Source organism: Populus trichocarpa, chromosome 14 (genome assembly GCF_000002775.5).
Source record: "Populus trichocarpa isolate Nisqually-1 chromosome 14, P.trichocarpa_v4.1, whole genome shotgun sequence".
Lineage (NCBI taxonomy): Eukaryota > Viridiplantae > Streptophyta > Magnoliopsida > Malpighiales > Salicaceae > Populus > Populus trichocarpa.
Genome location: NC_037298.2, coordinates 2380623 through 2403655, shown reverse-complemented (window position 1 = coordinate 2403655; position 23033 = coordinate 2380623). Strand labels below are relative to the sequence as shown.

At 34.4% G+C, this 23033-nt stretch overlaps 1 protein-coding gene and 2 long non-coding RNA genes across 4 annotated transcripts in view; 1 reads left to right on the top strand and 2 right to left on the bottom strand.

Moving 5' to 3' along the window:
- Nucleotides 1-23033, top strand: part of LOC127904261 (uncharacterized) — a 41912-nt gene that overhangs the window by 5568 nt on the left and 13311 nt on the right. The window lies entirely within an intron of this gene.
- Nucleotides 5263-18128, bottom strand: LOC18104967 (cytochrome P450 CYP82D47). Of its 2 annotated transcripts, none has more exons than XM_052446906.1 (2): nucleotides 17143-18128; nucleotides 5263-6008 (listed from the first exon to the last, which is right to left on the bottom strand). In XM_052446906.1, exons 1-2 carry the CDS (start codon nucleotides 18097-18099, stop codon nucleotides 5379-5381), a joined length of 1587 nt encoding a protein of 528 aa, XP_052302866.1. In that variant the 5' UTR covers nucleotides 18100-18128; the 3' UTR covers nucleotides 5263-5378. The 2 variants fall into 2 exon arrangements, with proteins under 2 accessions (XP_052302866.1, XP_006375025.2); XM_006374963.3 differs by lacking the exon at nucleotides 17143-18128 and adding an exon at nucleotides 6649-7641.
- On the bottom strand, nucleotides 12595-14770 carry LOC127904262 (uncharacterized). The gene is made up of 2 exons (XR_008057262.1): nucleotides 13101-14770; nucleotides 12595-13056 (listed from the first exon to the last, which is right to left on the bottom strand). It is a non-coding gene; the product is annotated as an uncharacterized LOC127904262 (long non-coding RNA).

The window sequence follows — 23033 nt, the reverse complement described above, 5'->3', positions numbered from 1 at the left end:
GCTGCTGACTCTATGCGTGTGCTGCTGGCCGGTTGAAGGAGATGGGGGGAGTGAAGTCTGCTGATGGCTAAGAGAGAGAGAGGAGGGACGGCTGTGGGGATAAGGAAAAGGGTTGTGTGCAGGGAGGCTGGGATGTGGTTGGCTGAGAGAGGAGAGGGACGATGGAGAGGCTATCTTGGAGAGGGAAATGTTGAGGGGAGACGGAGCCTCCGGCTGAAGGTTGAAGATGAGAGAAAAAGGGGGGCGTCGCTCCTTTAGTTTTCTCTGGTCTTGGCCGGGGGAAGGGAGAGTAAGGGTTTTGTCCAGTGTTGGGGGGCGGCGGCTTGGGGTAGAGATAGGTTTAGGTTTAGGGTTTTTTTTTTTGTATTTTTTTTTAGTCTCTCAAAATTGTCCCCCTCTTTATCTTTGTTTTGAAACTCCTATTTATAGGCAAAAATATTGTCAGGTCCCCAAACTTGGTCCCTCAACTTTTTTTTTTGTAAATTTTGATCTTTCTTATTTTTTTGTATTTTTCTTTTCAACATCGACTCGAATAAGAAAAATCAGTGATTTTAAAAATAACGCGTTAAAAGTCGAACGTGTTCTAAAAACCTTTGAAAATTTAAATTCTTTTGAGACGATGCTAAAAATACTAAAAATAATACAAATATATTAAAAAAAACATATTTTCTGAATTTTCGTTGTTTTTTGTTTTTTTTGTATTTTTTCTAAAAATTTATCAAAACACGGGTCAAAAATTGGGTAGCAACAGAAGGGATTTTCAGTGGAACTTTTAGTTATATTTTAAAAAATTTCATAAGCACGCGAGCATTTACTTGTTAAATAATCCAAAAAAACAAAAGAAAGAGAAAGCTAGTATTTTGTTGATGTTGTATGTCGCACGTGTCGACGTCGCGGCGATCGTCCACCCTTAATGTATGTGGATATAATTCTGGTAAATGTGAGGAGACAAGGAATTCTTTGTCTCTTAGCGGTGAGAAAAAGGAATAGGAGTCGCCACCTAGTATTTTGGTCACTAGGAACCCTAACTGGTCTCAGAGATCGGGTACGGAGACTGATTGCGTAAAGGGAAGGTATTAGCACCCCAAATACGCCCTACCTAAGGTAAGCTGCATTGTTTTATTGTCTGATGAAAATCTAAGGTCTTTATCCTGTTGGTCCGTCTATGGTTCAAGAAAAGCCCTCCTTAGTAAGGAGGTTCTTATCTTATGAGGGTGAAACTTAACCGGTCTAATGTCTATAAAAGAACTACCTTTTTTATATCAGGAATACGTTTTACGTATAAATTCGTAATCCCAGATATTAAAACAAAACAAAAATATTTTTTTTTGATTTTTTGAAATATTGGCCAAGTTCTCATGACTTTAATAAACTGGTTATTAAAGCCAAAATGCATGCTAAAATAACATATATATTTTTTTGTTTTCTTTGTTGTATAAAAAAAAATTTTAGTTTTGAGAAACTTGGCCGTATGCATGAAAACAAAAGTTTTTTTTTTTGAAAACCGGGTATTTTTAAGATATAAAAATACATACCATTATTAGTCGAAATGACGTAGAAAAATTGGTGGAAAAATCACAATTTTCAAAAATATATATATATATATAAAAAAAGAAAAAAAAAGGACTGGGCTGGGCTTATATTGGCCCAGCCACAAGGCTGGACTCAGCCCAGCCGCGTGGGCTGGGCTGATGTTCCAGCCTGCAGAAAACAGGGCTGGACTCAGCCCAGCCGCGCGGGCTGGGCTGATGTTCCAGCCCAAAACAAAAAAAAAGGGGCTGGACTCAGCCCAGCCGCGCGGGCTGGGCTGATGTTCCAGCCCAAAGCAAAAAGGGGCTGGACTCAGCCCCAGCCGTGTGGGCTGATGTTCCAGCCCACTGAAGAAACAAAAAAACCATGACTGGTTACTGTGCATGAGCATAGTAACCAGTGAATTAATTAGCTTCTTGCATGCAGAACGTGCACAGTACACGTTCTGCAAGCAAGAAGATGACTGATGACCGGCGGCTATGGAGGGGAAGGGAATTTACCTGAGGCGATAATCTCGGATGGCTGAGCTGACGGTAAAGGTGGCTGTTCTCGGTGGTGCTGCAGTGGCGATGACGGTGAGACCCAGTGACAGCAGCGGCGCTTCTTCTCCACGGTGCAGTGACACCAGTCGGCGTTTCCTTCCCCGCTGGTTTATCCCTTCTGTTCTTTTTCTCTCTTCTCCCCGTCTGTCTCTCTCAATTTCCCAGCCGATATTCCCCTGTTTTTTTTGTGTTTCTCAGTTTCGGTCGTCTCTCTCTCTACCCAGTCGGTTTCTCTCTCTTGGTTTCCCTCCTCTTTCTTCAAAACAAAAATACTTCCAGCTCTCCCCCCTCTTTTTTCTTTTTTCTCCTTCCTTCTGTCCTGCACTCCCTCTGTATTTATAGGCAGAGGGAGTGAGGGTCACCCTGCCCTGCCCTCTCATGGCAAGGCATGGTGGCAGCATGGGGGCGGCTACTGCACAGCCGCCCCTGCCTCTACACTCTGCAGGGTATGGCCCTTTTGGCGTGAGGGCGTGGTGGTGTCAGTGAAGGGACAAGTCGGGGCGTTGGTTTTTTGGGTTTTGGGAGAGAGAGAAAGGATAAAAAATGGGAGGGAAAATGCTTCTTCTTCCCCTGTTCTCTGCGTGTCCAAGGGAAGAAGAAGGCTTATGGTGCCGTTCAAAACGGCACCGTTTGCTTCCTTTTTTTTTTTTGCAGTGAAACGCATGAAACGGCGCCGTTTTGACCAAAACGCGCCGTTTCATTTAAACAAAAAACTGGCGCCAAAAAGAGTTCAATTTCAGATCAGCCCTTCACTTTGCGCGCTTTTTCACTATGGTCCTTGGTTTTGGATTTCTTCAATCGAGTCCCTAATTGGCCACCAGATTTCAATATATATGCAATTAAGCCCCTGATTTGACCAAATCAACTCTCAAAAATTATAATTTGACCCCAGAACTTTAATTTCTTCCAAATAAAACCCAAATTGACTTAAATCAATTTTCTTGCGATCAAACCCTTCATAAATTCAATTAAACCTTCAATAAAATTTAATTGAGTCCATAAACATCTGATTTTGTACATTTCTTCCTCAAATAAAATTTTCTTTATCAATAGGACTCTCACCGGTCAATGATATACTGTCAAATCTCAATCTTTGTATTTTTGAACCTCCTCAACTAATTTTTGACCATTTTCTGGGCGCTTTGACATCCTCTTTTCACTGCTATTATTTTTGATAATATTTTGATTTTTTTTTTGTATTTTGTGCGGGGACCCAAAAATAGGTTACAACATTGTATAACGTAATGAATTATTAAAAAAAAATTGAAGAAATTATTCTTTCTTTAATAAATAATAAATAAAATAACCTTATATTTTTTATCATATTAATGTGATGGCAGATCCAAAGTAGGCAGGATATACGTACTGAGCCTGATACAAGGGATGATCTATCTGGAACAGATGTTGCCAGAAAGGTTATCATTCTTTCACGAGAATCTGGTTTAAAGTTGGAGCTTAATTTCTGATATCCTTGTTCAAAGTCGTCCCTCAACCACTGAGAGCTAGTGCATCTGCTGAAGAATATATGCAGCAGCTGCCACAATTTGATAGTGAAATGGCAAGGGAGAGACAAGAGGCTGAGGATGTACGTAGGGGATGTCTTAAGATACGTTGGGGTGGTCCAGGGGCGGAGACAGGGGATGGCAAGCAGGGGCCCCAGCCCCTGCAAGAAAATTGTTTTTCCAGCTTTCCCTTGATAATTTATATAATTTTAGCTAAAATAATATTACAATTAAAATCTTGCCCCTTTTAATTGTATCTTTTGGCTCCGTCCCTACATGTCAGCTACTAGTAACTCAGCTAATAATAATTAAATTGTGAGGAATTAACTAAAAGGGCAAGATATTCCTTATTTAAATCTTAACATTTATATTTCTTAACCCATATATAAAATATGCAATCAATTGTAAATTTTAAGTTGACGAACTCTCTTTTATGATTTAGCGAAAGTAGCTGCTTATTTGTGGATTAATGATATAATAATAATAATAAAATATGAGGATTTCAATAATAGTTAGGTACGATAAAGATTTTACAATAAACTTGCTGTGAATTTGTGTTGGAAAGTAATATCGCGATTGATGAAGACTAATCTTACTTCTTTGTCTTTATTCCTTGTGCCTGTAATATATATATATATATATATATATATATATATATATATATATATATATATATATATATATATATAGAGGAAGAAAGTGGATGTCAAAGGAAGGCCACTTGAAGATCATACATTGTGATTTGTCTTCGTTGATTGTGACCGATCATTATGTAAGAAATTAAAATGCATGTGCTTTCCACAGCTAGCACTATCCATTTTTTTTCATATTTTATTATAATTAAGTAAATTTATAAATATCTTTTTTAATTTGATCCTCACATTATTTTTTATGCGATTACATACTTTCTAAGATAAATTCAAAGACAATTGAGTTAAACTTATTGACTAAAAATAAAATTAAAATATAGAGGAACAAAGTAGAAAACACGCCATAAATAAATGATGATTTCAAAGTTCACATACAAAAAATTAATTTAGTCTTCATACTTTAAAAATTATACATATTCGGTACCTTAATATTTTTCCAATATAAGTTTGGTATAAAAATATATTTTTATTATTTTTTAGTCTCTGGTTTAAAAGAGAAAAGGGAGAGGATGCTATATACCGGTGGTAGAGAGGAAAAAAAATATGTTTACACCGATTTAGACCATAAAAAAGATCGATATTTATGTCAAATAGTTCCATTTAATGAGCAAAGTTCATATTATGTATTTTTTTCGACTTTAAAGTTTATGAAAAAAATATATTTGAGCTTGGATAAATTTTTTATTTTAGATTGATTTTGATTTTTTCAATACTTTATATAGGTTTATAACGATTCCTAAAATATTTTCTTTGTGTTTTAGGTTAAAAACTGATTGAAAAACAAATTTTTGAGTTAAAAAAAATAAAATAATTATGAAACGACAAAGCTTCTTTAAATTTTTTAGGGACTTTAGCTGCCTAAGTGGTATATTATATGATATTCTATTTATAAGATGGAAATTTGAATTCAGAGTTCAATATTTTACGGTTGTCAATTAAGCTATTTGGAGTTTTTTCTTTTTTCTCCTAGGGCTGTCAATTATATTTCGTGTGTACGAGTGACGGAATGATATGGGAGAGAGCATATACAAGGACGAGTGGATGAGTGCTAATGATTTTTATTTATATAGCGAGGTTACATTAATTAGCACGCTAGTATATAAATTAAGGATTTAGATGCAGCAGAAGCCAGGGAAGTACGGGGTTCTCCATATTCATTGCAGATCATACAAGCCAGGAGAAAGACGAGGAGTGAGAAGGGCTTCTAGTGGTGTGGCTTTGATGTTGGTTATTCCACCGGTTTCAGTCATATCAATCGGTGCATCATCCACAGTCTCTATGTCGAACCCATGCAGCAAAGTAGCGAGTGCAAGGTTCACGACTTGAAGGGCAAACGAGACTCCAGGGCACATTCTTCTTCCGCTACCAAATGGAATCAACTCAAAATGTTGGCCTCGAAAATCACAATCCTTTTGAGTAGTCAGAAACCTTTCTGGTTGAAACTCATCAGGGTCCGACCACACTTGTGGATCTCGGTGAATCTTTGAGAGATTTGTGAATAGGCGCGTGCCAGCAGGAATTTGGTAGCCACCTACGGTACATTCCTCCATGGATTCATGGGGTACAGACAGTGGTGCAGCGGGATATAAACGAAAGGTTTCCTTGATAATAGCTTGTAAGTAGACCAAGTTTTTCATGTCAGACTCCTTCACTTGTCTTTCTCTACCAACATGGATGTCTAGTTCATCTTGTGCTTTCTTTAAGATCTCGCGATTGTTTAGTAGTAAAGAGAGAGTCCAAGTTAATGTAACTGATGTAGTGTCTGATGCTGCTAGAATAAGAGCCTGTAAAATATTTGAGAAAAATAATTACATGCAAATTTACTTGTTCAAAGTCATGTCCAAGTTAAAAATGATGCGTAACTTGTCACTTTAGACTCTCGAGTCTCTCTTTTATTTTTAATTTTTTTTTACGTTTGAGATTAATAGTTTTATATGATTACCAATGTAACCGTAACGGTACTTTACAAGAGTTCCATGAGTCCTAACTCATCTCAACAGATCACGGGCTTGGTCAATTTTAGACTCTTGAGTTAACTGGAAATCTGACTTTGTTGGACCATTCTTCTCAATTTCAGGTTTGCAAGTGGAAGAAAATTAATTTTAATTTATCAAAAGAAAAGTAACTTATAAATAATTAATCTTTAAAATTTTTATATTTCAATTTAACGTCTGGAATGGATGTTGAGAAAGTTTATCTATCATATTAATATAAAACCTATTTAAGCCATCAAAGTATAGGATGCTGAGGATGGCACTCCAGTTTATGTTAGCGGAGTTTCATTATAAATTAATTTGGCATCATCATCAAAACAAGGTAGGAGCTAATTATGTTTCTTCATACAATCATTATTCATTTTTTTTTAATATTAAATTATATATGTCCATTAATGTTATACCATAAGTTTGTAGAAAAATAGCGTACCAGACATGTAGCCTTATTGATGGTATCAGCACTGCGATTAGAAAGCTCTTTTGCATCATCCAAAACGGACAGCATCAAATCCATGAAATCTTCTTCTCCCTTAGCTGTCCCAGAAGCTTTCTTCTGCTTGTGCTCTTCTAACCATTTTTCAACTGCACGGTCTATATTTTTTGATGTCCTTTTCATTGCCTTCTCAACTCCTCCCAAATCCAACCATCTTAAAAATGGAAGCGCGTCGGACACTACAAACATACCTGCCAATTCTAAAAATGTTCTTATTGAATCTCCCCATTCATGGCTCGGCTTTTCCTCTCCACGGCTTACATAATCCACATATCGCTTGCTAACAATTATCTTCAATATAACGTTTAAAGTTATGTCACTAAACCATCTCTTCATCTCCACCAAAAGCTTTTGTGAATTACTTTTGTTCCCGGTCCATTGCTGGTATAACGCTCCTACAGCATCCCTTACCTCATCCTCTCGAACATGTTTGAACATCTCCAGTCGATGATTAGAGAGAACCTCAAGAGTGACTATCTTGCGTATCAGACGCCAATAAGTTCCGTAGGGGCTAAAACCAAGCATGCTGTAATTGTAGCCCAAGATATCCATTGCAAGAGTTTTAGGTCGAGTAGCGAAAGCTTTGTCATTGGTCCTTAGACACTCCTTGGCCATCTCCCAGTTACTCACTATCAAAGTTCGATGGACTCCAAGCTTGACGGTGAATATCGGACCATACTTGTCAGCCAAGTTTCCCAACGTTATATGGGGTGGTTGTGAGCCTCCTAGTAGATGGAGATGGCCAATAAGGGGCCATGCACCGGCAGCTTCCGGCGGTGCTCTCTTCTTGCTTGTCTCCTTTCCTGGAATCCGAAACAAATAGTAGATCGAGGGCGTAATAAAGGCAAACAGAATAAGTACAGCAGTTGCTGAGAACTGAAAGGGGAAATCCATGAATTGGTTTGGAGCTATGTAGTGGTTGATCAAATATTCAAAATTATATATAGCACTTACGATATTGTGGATGTGTATAAGATGTTCGATCGATATGTGATAAACGGGTCCCGCGTCAGCCATGCATCCTTATCATGCATCTTGTTTGTCTTTAGAACGTATATATCGATAACTTGACATCTAGGATTTCAAGAAGAGATGCGGTATCAGTGGATTTGATTTAATAAATTATAAATGTCAATAATTGTTAATTATTTTAAAAATTAAATTAAACAGGTCTTTTTATTCCTGCACTAGACCTTAATACTAATACGTATAAAGTATCCTTATTAAAAGAAATAAGGGTAATATAGAATTTAATTAGCATTGGTATTTTCAAACTAAAAAAAAAAAAAAAACTTCTCAAATAGCATTAGCCGACGGCAGCAAGCTACTATAATTTACTGGAAAACGTGCTCACAAAATTGATTTGGCAATTAACTTATTATACCTAGGTAGAGTAGATTTGAGAATTAACTAATGAGGCCTACGGTCTGCCTAGCTTTCTTTCTTACAGTCAGGAAAAGTCTTTAAGCGTGTTTCATTAAACAAATAAGTGGGTTTTGAAATTCATGGTGGCTTCGATTTTGGTTTGGATTCTTTGATTTGACAGGTATTATTGAAAATCTTTACATGGATTTATTTAGAATCTTTTCTTGAGCAATGTTGTTCAAGAAATGCCGGCAATAGAATTTGGACTTGCATTTGTTCGAACTTGTGTGATCTTGCCTAAATTTAGTGAGAGATAACTGAGAAGAAAAAACTTATTTTGAATTTTTTAAAGCTTTGATTTTTTTAATTATTTTTGGTAAATTAGTCAAACAAAAATTAATAAAGCTATTTTTAGACATTTCAGTGGTAAAACAATTAATTTAGTAATGCCAATAGCCTACCCAAGATTTTGAGCAATCGCAATCATAGTTGGTGCCTAAAAGTAAGATTCACTATTTAAAAAAAAATTATTTTGCCCTGTTTTTTTTATATCATAAATACACTAGTGGACACGATAAATAAATAAATAAATAAATAGGTGGCCACTCTTAAAAGTCAAATTATGAAGAAGAGTCTATCAATTCGAGCTTCTTATTCAATCCCACACTTATATATGAATTAAAAAATATAAATAGTAATATTGGAATAAGGAATATCTTCTCCCTCTAAAGATATCTTTACCTATTAACTATTGTCAGTTGAGCACTCACTTACTACTATTTTTACCTGTTATATTTTGGTTTTTTTATACTTTTTATTTTTCTTTCTTTTGCTTTGTGGGTTTTTTGTTCCTTATTGTTATCTCGTTTTCGTTTTGGGTATGCATTCCTCTAGGTTATCCCAAGAAAAAAAAATTGTGATGTCTCATGTCTTATATTAACAAAAAAAAAAGTGTTTAATGTTGAGTATTATAACATATGTTTTAATGACTTCTATGCAGTGTAAGTTCCTTACAACTAAGAAGGACAGAGTTTAACTTAGGCCGTGTTTGTTTGCTGAAAAGTAGTTTTTTTTTTGTAAATAAATTCCGAAAAAATAAATTTCGGGAAAGTGAATTATTTTTCGATATTTGGTAGTGTAATGGAAAATAAATTGAAAAACACTTTTTAGTATTTGGTTATGTCATGGAAAATAAGCTGGAAAATAGCTTATTAATGTTTTATTTTTTTCAAGTTTATCAAAATAATTAGAAACAAATCTTATAAATTAAAAAGTTGAATGAAAATAAAATTGAAAAAAATATAATTTCATAAATTATCTCAAATAAAATAAATAATAATCAAAATAATAGAGATCAAATTTAAAAAATAAAAAAATTGAAAGATGAAGAAATTAAAATAATAATAATTAACATTTCATAAATTATTTCAAATAAAATAAGTAACAATCAAAACAATGAGGACCAAATTTGATAGATAAAAAATTTCAATTAAAAAATAATAAGGGAAAAGCAAATAACAATTATAAAAAAAATAGGACCAAATTTGATATAATCAGCAAATAATATGATATTTCTAAATTTTTCACAACTTCCGGAAAGTATTTTCCGTCCAAAATAAAATGAAAACACTTTCCTGAAAACAAAGCCAAATTTTCCTTTGATTGGAAAGTGCTTTCCGTTGACCTGAAAATATTTTCCGTTGACCAACTTTTCTAATGGCAAACAAACACAAGAAAGTTTGGAAAGTGATTTTCCAGAAACTATTTTTTAGAAAACAAACACAGTCTTATTTATAAATCACATATGATGATGATGTTTTAAAATACAGAATGCTTAAAAATAATATTTTTTTTATGTTTGAATAATAAATAATTATATGTTCGTACCAATATTTAATTTTTCAAAACTTTCTTGTCAATATTTATATGTTCAGCAGGGCAGTAACAATATGTTTTTTCGGGGAAGAGAAAAACAAAGCAAAAGTAGCCTGAAATCTTATCTAAACACCACTGAGCAATTTATTATACCAGCACAAGGATTTAAAATCCAATTAGATTTTACTGCTGCATTTATACTCTTTGTTTTTCATTTTTGTAATGTTTTTGCAACAAATCATGATGTCAGCTACCCACTAACACACTCAAGTAAACACACGTTGTTATTTCCATTTTCATTCATTATATTGACATAAACACAACTCTGGTTCAGCAGGGCAGTAACAGTATTGTGCAATAAATTTCATCTTTCAATTGCCTAGACGGTAAATTTTACATTCCAAGCAAAGATGGTAAATTTCTGTTATAATAATTTGCCTCATTTTACATACAACCATCAAATACGATTTGAGAATAATACAAATCTTAGTTTGAGATTTTATCTCTTTAAAATATAATTTATATTATTATTTAATATAATTTTTTAATTAAAAACTCTTTAAACTTAAAATTTACATATGTTCACATTATAATATATTATTAATTAGATTTTAATTAGCTTTCACAACTACAACTACAAGGTATAAAGAATAGCCTCTGATTGTCTGAGGGCCTGGTGACGGGGCTCAAGTAACAGCTGGTGGAATATTCAGCGACATATCACGAATGGACTCTTATCTTGGATCTCCATCATAGTAGCATTGATTTTCTTAGTTATCAGTTGGTCTTGACTCATTTTGCCTTCTTTCTAGTTATGCTTTTCTGCAAAGGTAGTGCTGTTAGTGCTCGAGTTGTCATGCACTGTAATTGTTCTCGTAAAATATGAGCTTAGTTTTGCCAACATATAAACATATGATTGACCTTTCCTTAATTTCTTCAATCAGGTCTTGTAGATCCTGGAAAGTTGAAAATGTTAAATGTAAGCTTCCACAAATGTTCTCACTCGATATGATTATGAGGTTTCCATGCATTTCATTCTGAAAAAAAAAAAAAAAACTTTGATAATTAAATAGTTACGAGTTCAAATCTCACCACTCTCATTCTAATTAATAAAAATTAAGCATAAGATAGTGTAAGTTTGTGCAAATTTCAAGCCCAAAGAGCTTTCACTTAAGGGAGTGTGTTATGAGTAATATAAACTATTCTTAAGACTTCAGATAATAGCTTAAGCTATTGAATTGAATTTGTTCTTTGATATAGTATCATAGCGTTGTTCACCAAACGGTTATAAGTTTGAATCTCATCACCCTCATTCTTTTTTCCAATTAAAATCTAATTACTAATGCAAGATAGTATGCAACTGTGCAAGTTTCAAGCCATGCTTAAACTTTTAGGTAAGATGGTTGTTTAACATAATATCATGACCTTGATGATTAAAAGATCACAAGTTTTAATCTCATCATTCGTATTCTCTCTTTCAATTATTAGCACTTTACGAGGTCTCCTTGAAATAAGTATAAGCAAATTCTTGTAACTTTGTGGACTTACAAATATATATGGATTGATATAGAGGTAGATCCACAATCTCAAACAGAGCTAGATGGACCATAGAGGAGAATGAATCTTCAGGTGTGCTGGAGAGTAAAGTGTCAGTACCTGTATAATAATTATTTTGAATTGATCGAACATGAGGAGGGGTATTTGAGGCACTAGAAACCTGAGATAATAAACTATTAGAATCCTCGGAAAAAGGATCTATACGAATAAGATCAAATCTAGTCAAGATATGAGTATTGGATGGAATGAAAAAGAAAAGTATATGCTCGAGAAAGATAACATGACGTGATACATAAAGTTTATAAGTTATTAGATTAAAACAACGATACTCCTTTTTACCTTCACCATAACCAAGAAAGACATAAATAGAAGATTAAGAGGATACCTTGCTGCATTCTACATGAGGACAAAGAACAAAACAAGTACAACTAAAAACTCTAAAGAAAGAATAATCAGGGGCATGCATATATAACTTTTCAAAATGAGATAAACCTGAAATATGAGAAGATGGAATTATATTAATCAAACTTACAACAATAAGAACAACTTTGCCCTAAAACACACTAGAATCTGAAGCATACAACAAAAGTCTTTATTCCTTGTGCCCGTAATTAACAAATATATATATAAGAAAGTGGACATCAAAGGAAGGCCACTTGAAAATCATATATTGTGATTTGTCTTCGTTGTTTGTGACCAATCATTAAGTAAGAAATTAAAATGCATGTGTTTTCCACAGCTAACATTGTGCATCCTCTCATATTTTATTATGGATAGGTAGATCCATAAATTTTCTTTTTCTTCAATTTAATCTTTACATTTTTTTTATGCGATTGCATCCTTTCTAAGCCAAATTCATAGGCAATTGAGTTGAACTTGTTGACTAAGAATAAAATTAAAAGATAAAGAAACAAAGTAGAAAACACACTATAAATAGGTGATGGTTTCAGATTGATTTTGGTTTTTTCAATACTATGAATAGGTTTATCACGGTTTATAAAATATTTTCTATGTTTTAGGTAAAAAATGGTTTGAAAAATAGGTTTTTGAGTTAAAAAAAAAAACTTAATTATGAAACGACAAGGCTTCTTTAATTTTTTTAGGGACTTTAGCTGCTTAAGTGATATATTATATGATATTCTATTTATAAGATGGAAATTTGAATTCAGAGTTCAATATTTTACGACTGTCAAAAAAGCTATTTGGAGTTTTTTTCTTTTTTTCTCCTAGGGCTGCCAATTATATTTCGTGTGTACAAGTTACGGAATGATATGGGAGAGAGCGGATACAAGGACAAATGGATGAGTGCTAATGATTTTTATTTATATAGAGAGGTTACATTAATTAGCAAGCTAGTATATATAGAGCGTGTTTGTTTCCGTGGTTGCTTCTGTGTTTGAAGTAAACCACAGAAACAAAACATTTGGTAAAATGGCAAACGCTATTTACTGTGTGCAGGACCCACCACAATTAACGTTTCAAATGCGGGTTAGCCAAAAGCAACATCTATATGCTTCTCCCTTCCTACCACATCTGTGCATGCGCGCTCTGCGAGTGTAATTAAAATTGTTAGCAGGGGAAGAAAGGCTCACCTGGTGCTGAAGGCTGGAGACGAAGACGATGGTGACGATCTGGCCAGACGATGTCCTATCCCGTTTTTCGTTTATCTCTTGCTCTTTTTGTGTTCTCTGGGTCCTCTAATTCTTTCTCCGATCTTGTTCTACTTCTTTTTTCTTGTTCCCTCTCTCTCTATTTTTTTTCTTTTTTTCTTTGTTTTTTCACCCTGCGTTTTTCTCCAGTATTTTCTCCCTGTTCTTGCGTCTGTGTATTAGTTTTGCATGAGAAGTGAACAGTGCCAGGTGAATTCATTCACGTGGCACTTGAACAGTTCCAGCTGAATTTCATTTTGGCACTGTTCACATTGTCACACCCGACATCGCGACGGCCTTAAAAATAATCTTGATTATGAAAAAAAGAACAGATATCTGGCATCTTGTTCTTTTAGGGAAAATATCTTGTTTAAGGAGTCGCCATCTAGTATTATGGTCACTAAGAACCCTAACTGGTCAACAGATATTCTATGGTACGGGACTGATTACGTAAAAGAGAAGATATTATCACCCCTTAAACGTTCTGCCTGAGGCAGACTGCATTGCTGGTTGTCTTAAATTGCTAAACATTTGTTAGCTTATGCTATGATGATTTGTTTATAATATTCTTGACTTTGGCACCAGTGAATATTCGATCTCAAATACTTCCAACTCTGACGTTGGTAAATATTTCACCACGAATAATTCCAACACTGGCGTTGGTAAAAATTCCAGTTAAAAAAAATCAGTATATTTTTTTTTATTCCTGATCCTAATATCAGTGAATAAATTGTTAAAATATATTTTTTCTAAGACATGCAAAATTTTTATTTCTACATTTTCTATTTTTTTATTTTTATTTTGGGATGGGCCCTGCCAGCCCGGCCCGGTCACTGGCCCAAGCCAGTGACCCGGTGGGGGCCAAACCAACAAGAGGCACGCGTGGAGTGTCTCCAGATTCTCCACGCGTGCATGTACTGTGCGAAGGTAATTAATTTACCTTCGCGCAGTGCAATATTCCTCACAAAATGAGGCAAAGAGGAAAAAACGAAAACTGACTTACCTGTGCGCAGAGAAGCAGAGACGCGATGGAGGATTTCGGGTCGTAGCCTTCTTCCTCCGATTTTGTTCCCTTCACCCTCTGTTTCCGATCCTCTTATCTCCTGCTCTTTCTCTCTCTTCTGTATATTCTTTCGCCTGTGTTGGAAATGGCTAAGACAGTGGCCAACCTTTTCTCTTTTTTTGCTTAGTTTCTGGGGATGAAAACTGGTTTTCGTCCCTCTCCTCCCGTTTTTCGGTCACCAGTCTCCTCTCTCTCAGTCTTTTTGTTTTTGCTTTTTTCTTCGTCTGTGTTTTTTTTCTCCCCTGGTTCGTTTTTTCGTCCCCCTGGTGTCTCCTCTGTTTTCTTCTTTTTTTTACCGTTCTCTGCTCTGCCTTTTATAGAGCCCGAGAGCTTGCCAAAACCAGTCCCTGTTACAGTCCTGCATTTACAGGATTGTTAATCAATCCACGAGCGGGATCGTGGGCAAAAGATGTGGTCCATGATCGGATCGAATTGCTGCAGTTTTCCCTGTTGAATAGGCTTTCTCCGCGCGAAATGAAAAGGATAATGAACAGCTCTTCAAAACGGCGCCGTTTGTGTCCTTGGGAATGACTATTTTTCACTTTGGTCCCTGAACCTCTGACATTTATTAATTAGGTCCCTGATTCCATTAATTAAATAATTCCAAGTCCAATTAAGTCCCTAAACTTTTAAATTATATTTTCTTGGCCCAAATTTTAATTTATTCCTTATTTTTATCATTTCACACATTTTTTTAATAAAATTGGAGTAAAAAATTGGGTTATGACACACATGAACAGTGTCTCCACTGTTCATTGAACCGCGCCCGATCCAGTAAAAAAATTTATTTTTTTTAATTGTGTTTTGACTTGAAAAACTAGTGTTTAATATTATTCAATAACACTATATAAATTAGAAGGATATCGCATGATGACGTAGCATTTGCAGAATTTGATTGCAATTCCAATTTTGTTTCTAATGATATTTTACTTGATTTTGTTACCCGCTCAAAAAATCATGGAAACTATAATTCTTATCGGATAAATTTCATACGTGATGAAATTGTAGATAAGTTAATGAAACAATAAAAAATATTTGATATAAAGTATTATTTATTTAATGATGTAATAGTGGTAATTAAATCTACAATATTTAAATTAAAAACTATCAATATTAATATATATTTTTTTTAGTTATTTTATAACCTTAATTTGAAAAGCATGTTTAACCAAACACAATAAATTACTTTTTATTCAATCTTAATTTTAATAATAGTTGTAACCAAACATATATAAATACCAAACTAACTTTAAATAAATTTTTTTCTTACAAAATAACTTTTTTAAAATTATAACTATAAAAGTTATTACAATACCAAATACACTTAGTGAGATGCAGCAGAAGCCAGGGAAGGACGGGACTCTCCATATTTATTGCAGATCATACAAGCCAGGAGAAAGACGAGGAGTGAGAAGGGCTTCTAGAGGTGTGGCTTTGATGTTGGTTATTCCACCGGTTTCAGTCATATCAATCGGTGCATCATCCAGGGTCTCTATGTCGAACCCATGCAGCAAAGTAGCCAGTGCAAGGTTCAGGACTTGAAGGGCAAACGAGACTCCAGGGCACATTCTTCTTCCGCTACCAAATGGAATCAACTCAAAATGTTGGCCTCGAAAATCACAATCCTTGTGAGTAGTCAGAAACCTTTCTGGTTGAAACTCATCAGGGTCCGACCACACTTGTGGATCTCGGTGAATCTTTGAGAGATTTGTGAATAGGCGCGTGCCAGCAGGAATATGGTAGCCACCTACGGTACATTCCTCCATGGATTCATGGGGTACAGACAGTGGTGCAGCGGGATATAAACGAAAGGTTTCCTTGATAATAGCTTGTAAGTAGACCAAGTTTTTCATGTCAGACTCCTTCACTTGCCTTTCTCTACCAATATGGATGTCCAGTTCATCTTGTGATTTCTTTAAGACCTCGTGATTGTTTAGTAGTAAAGAGAGAGTCCAAGTTAATGTAACAGATGTAGTGTCTGATGCTGCTAGAATGGCCTGTTTGTTTCAGCGTTTCAAAAGCGCTTTTAACAAAATTTGAAATTTTTTTATTTTTTTATTAACTTCAAATTAATATGTTTTTAGTGTTTTCAAATCATTTTGATGTGTTGATGTCAAAAATGATTTTTAAAAAATAAAAAAAACATCATTGGCATGCATTTTGGCACGAAAAGCTATTTGAAAAGCAACCGCAACCACACTGCCAAACAAACCTAAGAGTCTGTGAAATATTCAAGAAAATAATTATTTGCAAATTTACTTGTTTAAAGTAATGTCCAAGTTAAATTAACTAATTAAGAGTTTTAATGATTACCAATGTTTGTAACTCAATTGTGGATTTGTGTAAACAAAGCTAAACTTAAAAAAAAAACAAGAAGAAGAAGAAGAAGCCTAAATTCATCAAACATGCATTATAACAAAAACAATAACTACTTTTAATCCGACAGGAGATTCTAAAAGTTCGTTTCCATAGGGTATTGGTTGGCTATAACCAGCCAAAATTGAGAAGACACTCAAATTAGAACTAGAAATTGTTGTTTTAATATATTTTTTCTAATTAATTTTGAATTTTAATTATTTTTTCTATTTAGTTTTGAATTTTTATTTCTAGATCAGTGTTTATCACTGGATAAAAATTATGCGCCAGCAAGTTATAACGTCTGGAATAGGTGTTGAGAAAGCTTGTGGCCTTTAGTTACCATGGCAACCTACGTATATCTTTAGCAAGTTTGTCTTTAGCTGAGGATGGTACTCCTTAGCGGAGTTCCATTATAAATTAATATGGCATCATCAGCAAAACAAGGTATGAGCTAATGTTTCTTCATACAATCATTATTCATTTTTTTTAATATTAAATTTATATATATATATACACACACCCGTCCATTAATGTTATACCATAAGTTTATAGAAAATAGCATACCAGACATGTAGCCTTATTGATGGTATCAGCACTGCGATTAGAAAGCTCTTTACCATCATCCAAAACGGACAGCATCAAATCCATGAAATCTTCTTCTCCCTTAGCTGTCCCAGAAGCTTTCTTCTGCTTGTGCTCTTCTAACCATTTTTCAACCGCATGGTCTAGATTTTTTGCTGTCCTTTTCATTGCCTTCTCAGCTCCTCCCAAATCCAACCATCTTAAAAATGGAAGTGCGTCAGACACTACAAACATTCCTGACAATTCTAAAAATGCCCTCAGTGAATCCCTCCATTCATCGCTCGGCTTTTCCTCTCCAGGGCTTGCATAATCCACATATCGCTTGCTAACAATTATCTTCAATATAACGTTTAAAGTTATGTCACTAAACCATCTCTTCATCTCCACCAAAAGCTTTTGTGAATTACTTTTGTTCCCGATCCATTGCTGGTATAACGCTCCTACAGCATCCCTTACCTCATCCTCTCGAACATTTTTTAACATCTCCAGTCGATGATTAGAGAGAACCTCAAGAGTGACTATCTTGCGTATCAGACGCCAATAAGTTCCGTAGGGGCTAAAACTAAGAATGCTGTAATTGTAGCCCAAGATATCCATTGCAAGAGTTTTAGGTCGAGTGGCGAAAGCTTTGTCATTGGTCCTTAGACACTCCTTGGCCATCTCCCAGTTACTCACTATCAAAGTTCGATGGACTCCAAGCTTGACGGTGAATATCGGACCATACTTGTCAGCCAAGTTTCCCAACGTTATATGGGGTGGTTGTGAGCCTCCTAGTAGATGGAGATGGCCAATAAGGGGCCATGCACCGGCAGCTTCCGGCGGTGCTCTCTTCTTGCTTATCTCCTTTCCTGGAATCCGAAACAAATAGTAGATCGAGGGCGTAATAAAGGCAAACATAATAAGTACAGCAGTTGCTGAGAACTGAAAGGGGAAATCCATGAATTAATTGGTTTGGAGCTATGTAGTGGTTGATCAAATATTCAAAATTATATATAGCACTTGTGATATTGTGGATGTGTATAAGATGTTCGATCGATATGTGATAAACGGGTCCCGCGTCAGCCATGCATCCTTATCATCTTGTTTGTCTTTAGACCGTATATATCGATAACTTGACATCTAGGATTTCAAGAAGAGATGCGGTATCAGTGGATTTGATTTAATAAATTATAAATGTAAATAATTGTTAATTATTTTAAAAAATAAATTAAACAGGTCTATTTATTCCTGCACTAGACCTTAATACTATACGTAGAAAGTATCCTTATTAAAAGATATAAGGGTAATATAGAATTTAATTAGCATTGGTTTTTTCAAACTAAATAAAAAAAGAAAAATTCTTAAATAGCATTAGCCAACGGCAGCAAGCTACAATAATTTTTTGGTAGGATTGAAATCAGGAATATTTTCTCCTTCTAATTAAATCTTTATCAATCGATCATTATCAGTTTAGCTACTTACTTACTATTTTGCCGTCTTGTATTTTGGTTTTTTTATACTTTCTTTTGTTTTATTTTTCTTTTTTTGCTTTGTGGGTTTTTTTGTTCTTTATTGTTATCTTGTTTTTTTTCTTGGGTATGCATCCACTAGGTTATCTCAATAAAAAAAAATTGTGATGTCTCATATTAAAAAAAAAAAAAAAAAAACAAGTGTTTCGTGTAAAGGATTATAACAAATGGTTTAATGACTTCTGTGCAGTGTAAATTCCTTACAACTCAGGAGGACAAAGTTTAACTAAGTGCTCTAGAACTTATAAATCATATATGGTGATGATATTTTAAAATATAGTATGCTTGAAAATACAATTTTTTTGTGTTTGGATAATAGTTAATTATATGTTCATGTCAATATTTAATTTTTCAAAACTTAGAAAGTGGATGATTGGTAGTAGAAGGCTTAACACTTGCAAAACAGATTTTTTGTTAGGTTTAGAGACCTTCAGATAATAAAATCAGTAACTTTTAAGAAATTGATTGAAATAAATGAGAGAATGAGTATTAAATTCTAGGAGGCATGATAAATGCTCTAAGATTTAAAAATATTAATGTTTAGATAATAGAAATTATGAAACCCTTTACTTAGGTGGTTCAAGGATATTTATAACTTCAGATAATAAAATCAGTAACTTTTAAGAAATTTATTGAAATAAATGAGAGAATGAGTAATAAATTTTAGGAGGTATGATAAATACTCTAAGATTTAAAAGTATTAATTTCTAGATAATAGAAATTGTGAAACCTTTACTTGAGTGGTTCAAGGGTATTTATAACTTGTGAACCTTTTCATTTTAATGGACTGTAGGGACTGGAGAGTAATTTCCTCCTGATAGTATTATTGGAAAATAAATATCATTTACATAACATTAATGAGGGAGAAATATATCTTACACAATATTTATGAGTTAGAAATATGGTAGGCTCTTCAGAGATTTTTATACACTTAGAGGTGTATGGAGATGAATATTCCATTAACATTTTATGTTAAAAGTCATAAGAATAAACAAATGAAGCCTTGTCAGACCTATATCTATTTAGGCTCAGCAAGCAGCTGAACCAAAGAATGTTGGGTCTAGCAATTTGTCAAACTCATGTCCACTTGGGCTAAGCACGTAGTTGAACCCAATGACATTGGGTTTAGCAACTCGTCAGACCCATGTCCATTTAGGCTTCGCGCGTAGCTAAACCAAAAAATATTGGATCTAGAAACTCATTTGACCCCTATTCATTTGGGCGCGGCACGTATTTGAACACATGAATGTTGGATCTAGCAATTCACCAGACTCATGTTTGTTTGGGCTTGACACGTAATTAAACCCAAGAATGTTGGATCTAATAGTTGGTTAGACTTATATCCTTTTAGTCTTAACGCGTAGCTAAACCCAATGATGTTGGATTTAGCAGCTAATCAGACCCATGTCTATTTAGGCTAAGTGAGTAACTTAACCCAGACTCATGCCTGCTTGGGCCCAGCAAGTAGTTGGACCCAAGGACATCGGGTTTGGCAACTCGCTAAACTCATGTCCGCTCAGGCTCAGTGCACAGCTAAACCCGAGGATGTTGGGTTTAACAACTCTCTAGATCCATGTTTGTTTAGGCTTAGCATGTAGTTAAACCCAAGAATATTGAGTCTGGTGGCTCGTTAAACACATATTAGGCCTGGTGGCATGGCTACCAGACCCTAGGCGTTGGGGTTTAGCATGGCTGTCAGACCCAAGGCGTTGGGGTCAAGCATAGCAGCCAAACCTCGACGCCTGGGTCTAAAAAAACTATCAGACCCAGACGTCATGGGTCTGGCAGGGGTGCCAGACCCAAGTTCTTTGGGTTTGGGAGGGGATGTCATACCCAAGTTCCCTCAGCGTTTTGGGTCTGGAAAAACTGCCAGACCCAAGCGTCGTAGGTTTAGCAAGGGCGTCAAACTCAAGTTCCTTGGATCTGTGAGGGGATGTCATACCCAAGAAACTTAGGTCTGGCAGTGGCGCCTCTATCAAACCCAAGTTTGTAAATAAATAATCTTTTGAGATTATGTCATTGTAGATATATACAATTTATATAAAATCCAATTAGAAAATATTTAGTTTTGACACTAAAAATTGACATGCAAAGAGACCTTAATCATTGAAATAAATACAATGGCTTTGCAGCACGACCTAATGCTCTTGGGTCTGGAGGTGTAGCCGGACCCAAGTCTCTTGGGTCTAGTGGACCTAATGTTAGACCCAAGGCTCTTGAGTCAGGCTTTGCAGCTGGACCCAAAACTCATGGGTATGGCTTTGCTCCTAGAGTCAATGCTCTTGGGTCTGGCGTTGAAGCCCGACCCAAGGCTCTTGGGTTTGTCTTCCTACCCGGCCTAAGTTACTTGGGTTTGGTAGGGGCACCAGACCCAAGTAACTTGGGTTTGGCAGGGGCGTCAGACCCAAGTTCTTTAGGTCTGAGGGTCTGGCAGGGGAGCCCGACCCAAGTAACTTGGGTTTGGCATGGTTTCCAAACTCTCTTAAACTTGGGTCAAGCATGTTTAATATTATTAATATAATTATTAATAAATTTGAAAAAAAAATCATTACTACTACCCAAAAAAACCATAAATTTGATTTGAATGATAAAATTAAAAATTGTTGTTGTTAATAAATTTGAAAAACAATATTATTGTTATTGGGAAAAAACAATAAATTTGATTTGAATGGTAAAATTAAAAACTATAAGAACTTTGAAAAAAAAAACCATGGTAAAAAAATAAGAAATCAAAAGTAGAAGGACTGAATTGAAAAGTACTGTAGGTCTGACATGCTTGCCTAACCCAAACAAAAAGGGTCTAGCATGCTTGTTAAGCTTATGGAAACATGCATGTTAATGCAGCTGTTGGAAGAGCTACATCTTTTTCCTCACTTTTGTATTAAAAAAAAATGGAAACGGTTATCCATTTCTATCTATTGAATCATGAGGCTTTTGTGTTGGTGTTTTTATTGTTGGGTTTGTTGGTGTGCTCCAGCAGCATGCATTACTGTTCTATGTATTTTGTCTTCTAATTATGTCAAACATTGCATCATGTAGTGAAAATGGTAAACTTTATTTTAAAATTAACAAAACCTATTACTTGCTTCAATCTTAGAAGATGTTGTTTTTTCACTACCGTTCATTGATATTCATTGATATTCTTTATGAATGACCACAACGCAATGCGGGAAATCTAACTAGTATAAGCTAAAGTGCGTGGGGGTGAACATTGTGCAGTCGTGCTGCTCACTCCCTCATGTTTTATTGTGGATGCACTATTCATTTTTTTTTAATTTTTTTGTGCTATAAATTTAGGGGGGGAAATATGTCAGGTGAACAATGTGCAGTCGCTCTATTCACCCCCTCATGTTTACCATAGATGACATTGTTCACTTTTTTTATGTTTGCTATAAATTTAAGGGGGGGAAATATTAAACTCGGTTGAATTCATGGTCTGGGTTCACCCTAAATAAACTAAAGCGTGTGGGGTGAACATTATGCAGATGCATTGTTCGCCCCCTCATGTTTTACTGTGGACAACACTAGTTATTATTTTTTTTAAGGTTTTATTATAAATTTAAGGGGAAATGAGTGACGTGAATATTGTGCAACTTCACTATTCACCCCCTCATGTTTTACCGTGGATGACATAGTTTACTCTTTTTTTTAGGTTTACTATAAATTTAAAGGGGGAAAATATCAAACTCTGTTGAGTTCATGGTCCAGATTCACCTTACAAGTTTTACTGTGGACGACAGTGTTCACTTTTTTTTGTTTCTATTTAGATTAATATCCCTTTTTCTTTTTATGTTATTTGAAAAGCCTATTTGAAATGATGATTACTTTTTAATTATGCATTTAATTTTTTAGAAAGTTTTTATGATTAATCTATATTTGTTTTAATCTTTTGTATAGATGAATTTTATTTTTTAAAATAAAAAAAAAATTATTTTCAAATAATATTTCTAATATGTGCAACCTTGTATATTTTTTTCCTTTTATTTTATTCAATCAATTTAATATTTGTGTCTATTTTTATTATCGTTTAATTGAATAAAAAAATTATTTTAATTAATAAATTTAACAAACACAACTGCTTAAATGTCACTTCTTGTAAAAGTAAATATCTTGATTTACATTTGTCTCTCGATTTTTCTAGTTTTTATATTTAGTCATCGTTTATGATTTTTTTCACTTATTAATACACATAGTTTTTAATTTATTTGATTATAAATATGTGTAAATTTTTTTTTCACTTAAAATTTTTTAAATAAAAAAACATGTTGAAAAATTTTATATATAAATTTTTTTATTAAAAAAAAAAATTAAGTTGCAGTGAAGTGAAACACAAGTCAAATATCTATTGAAAACTAATCATCTTCA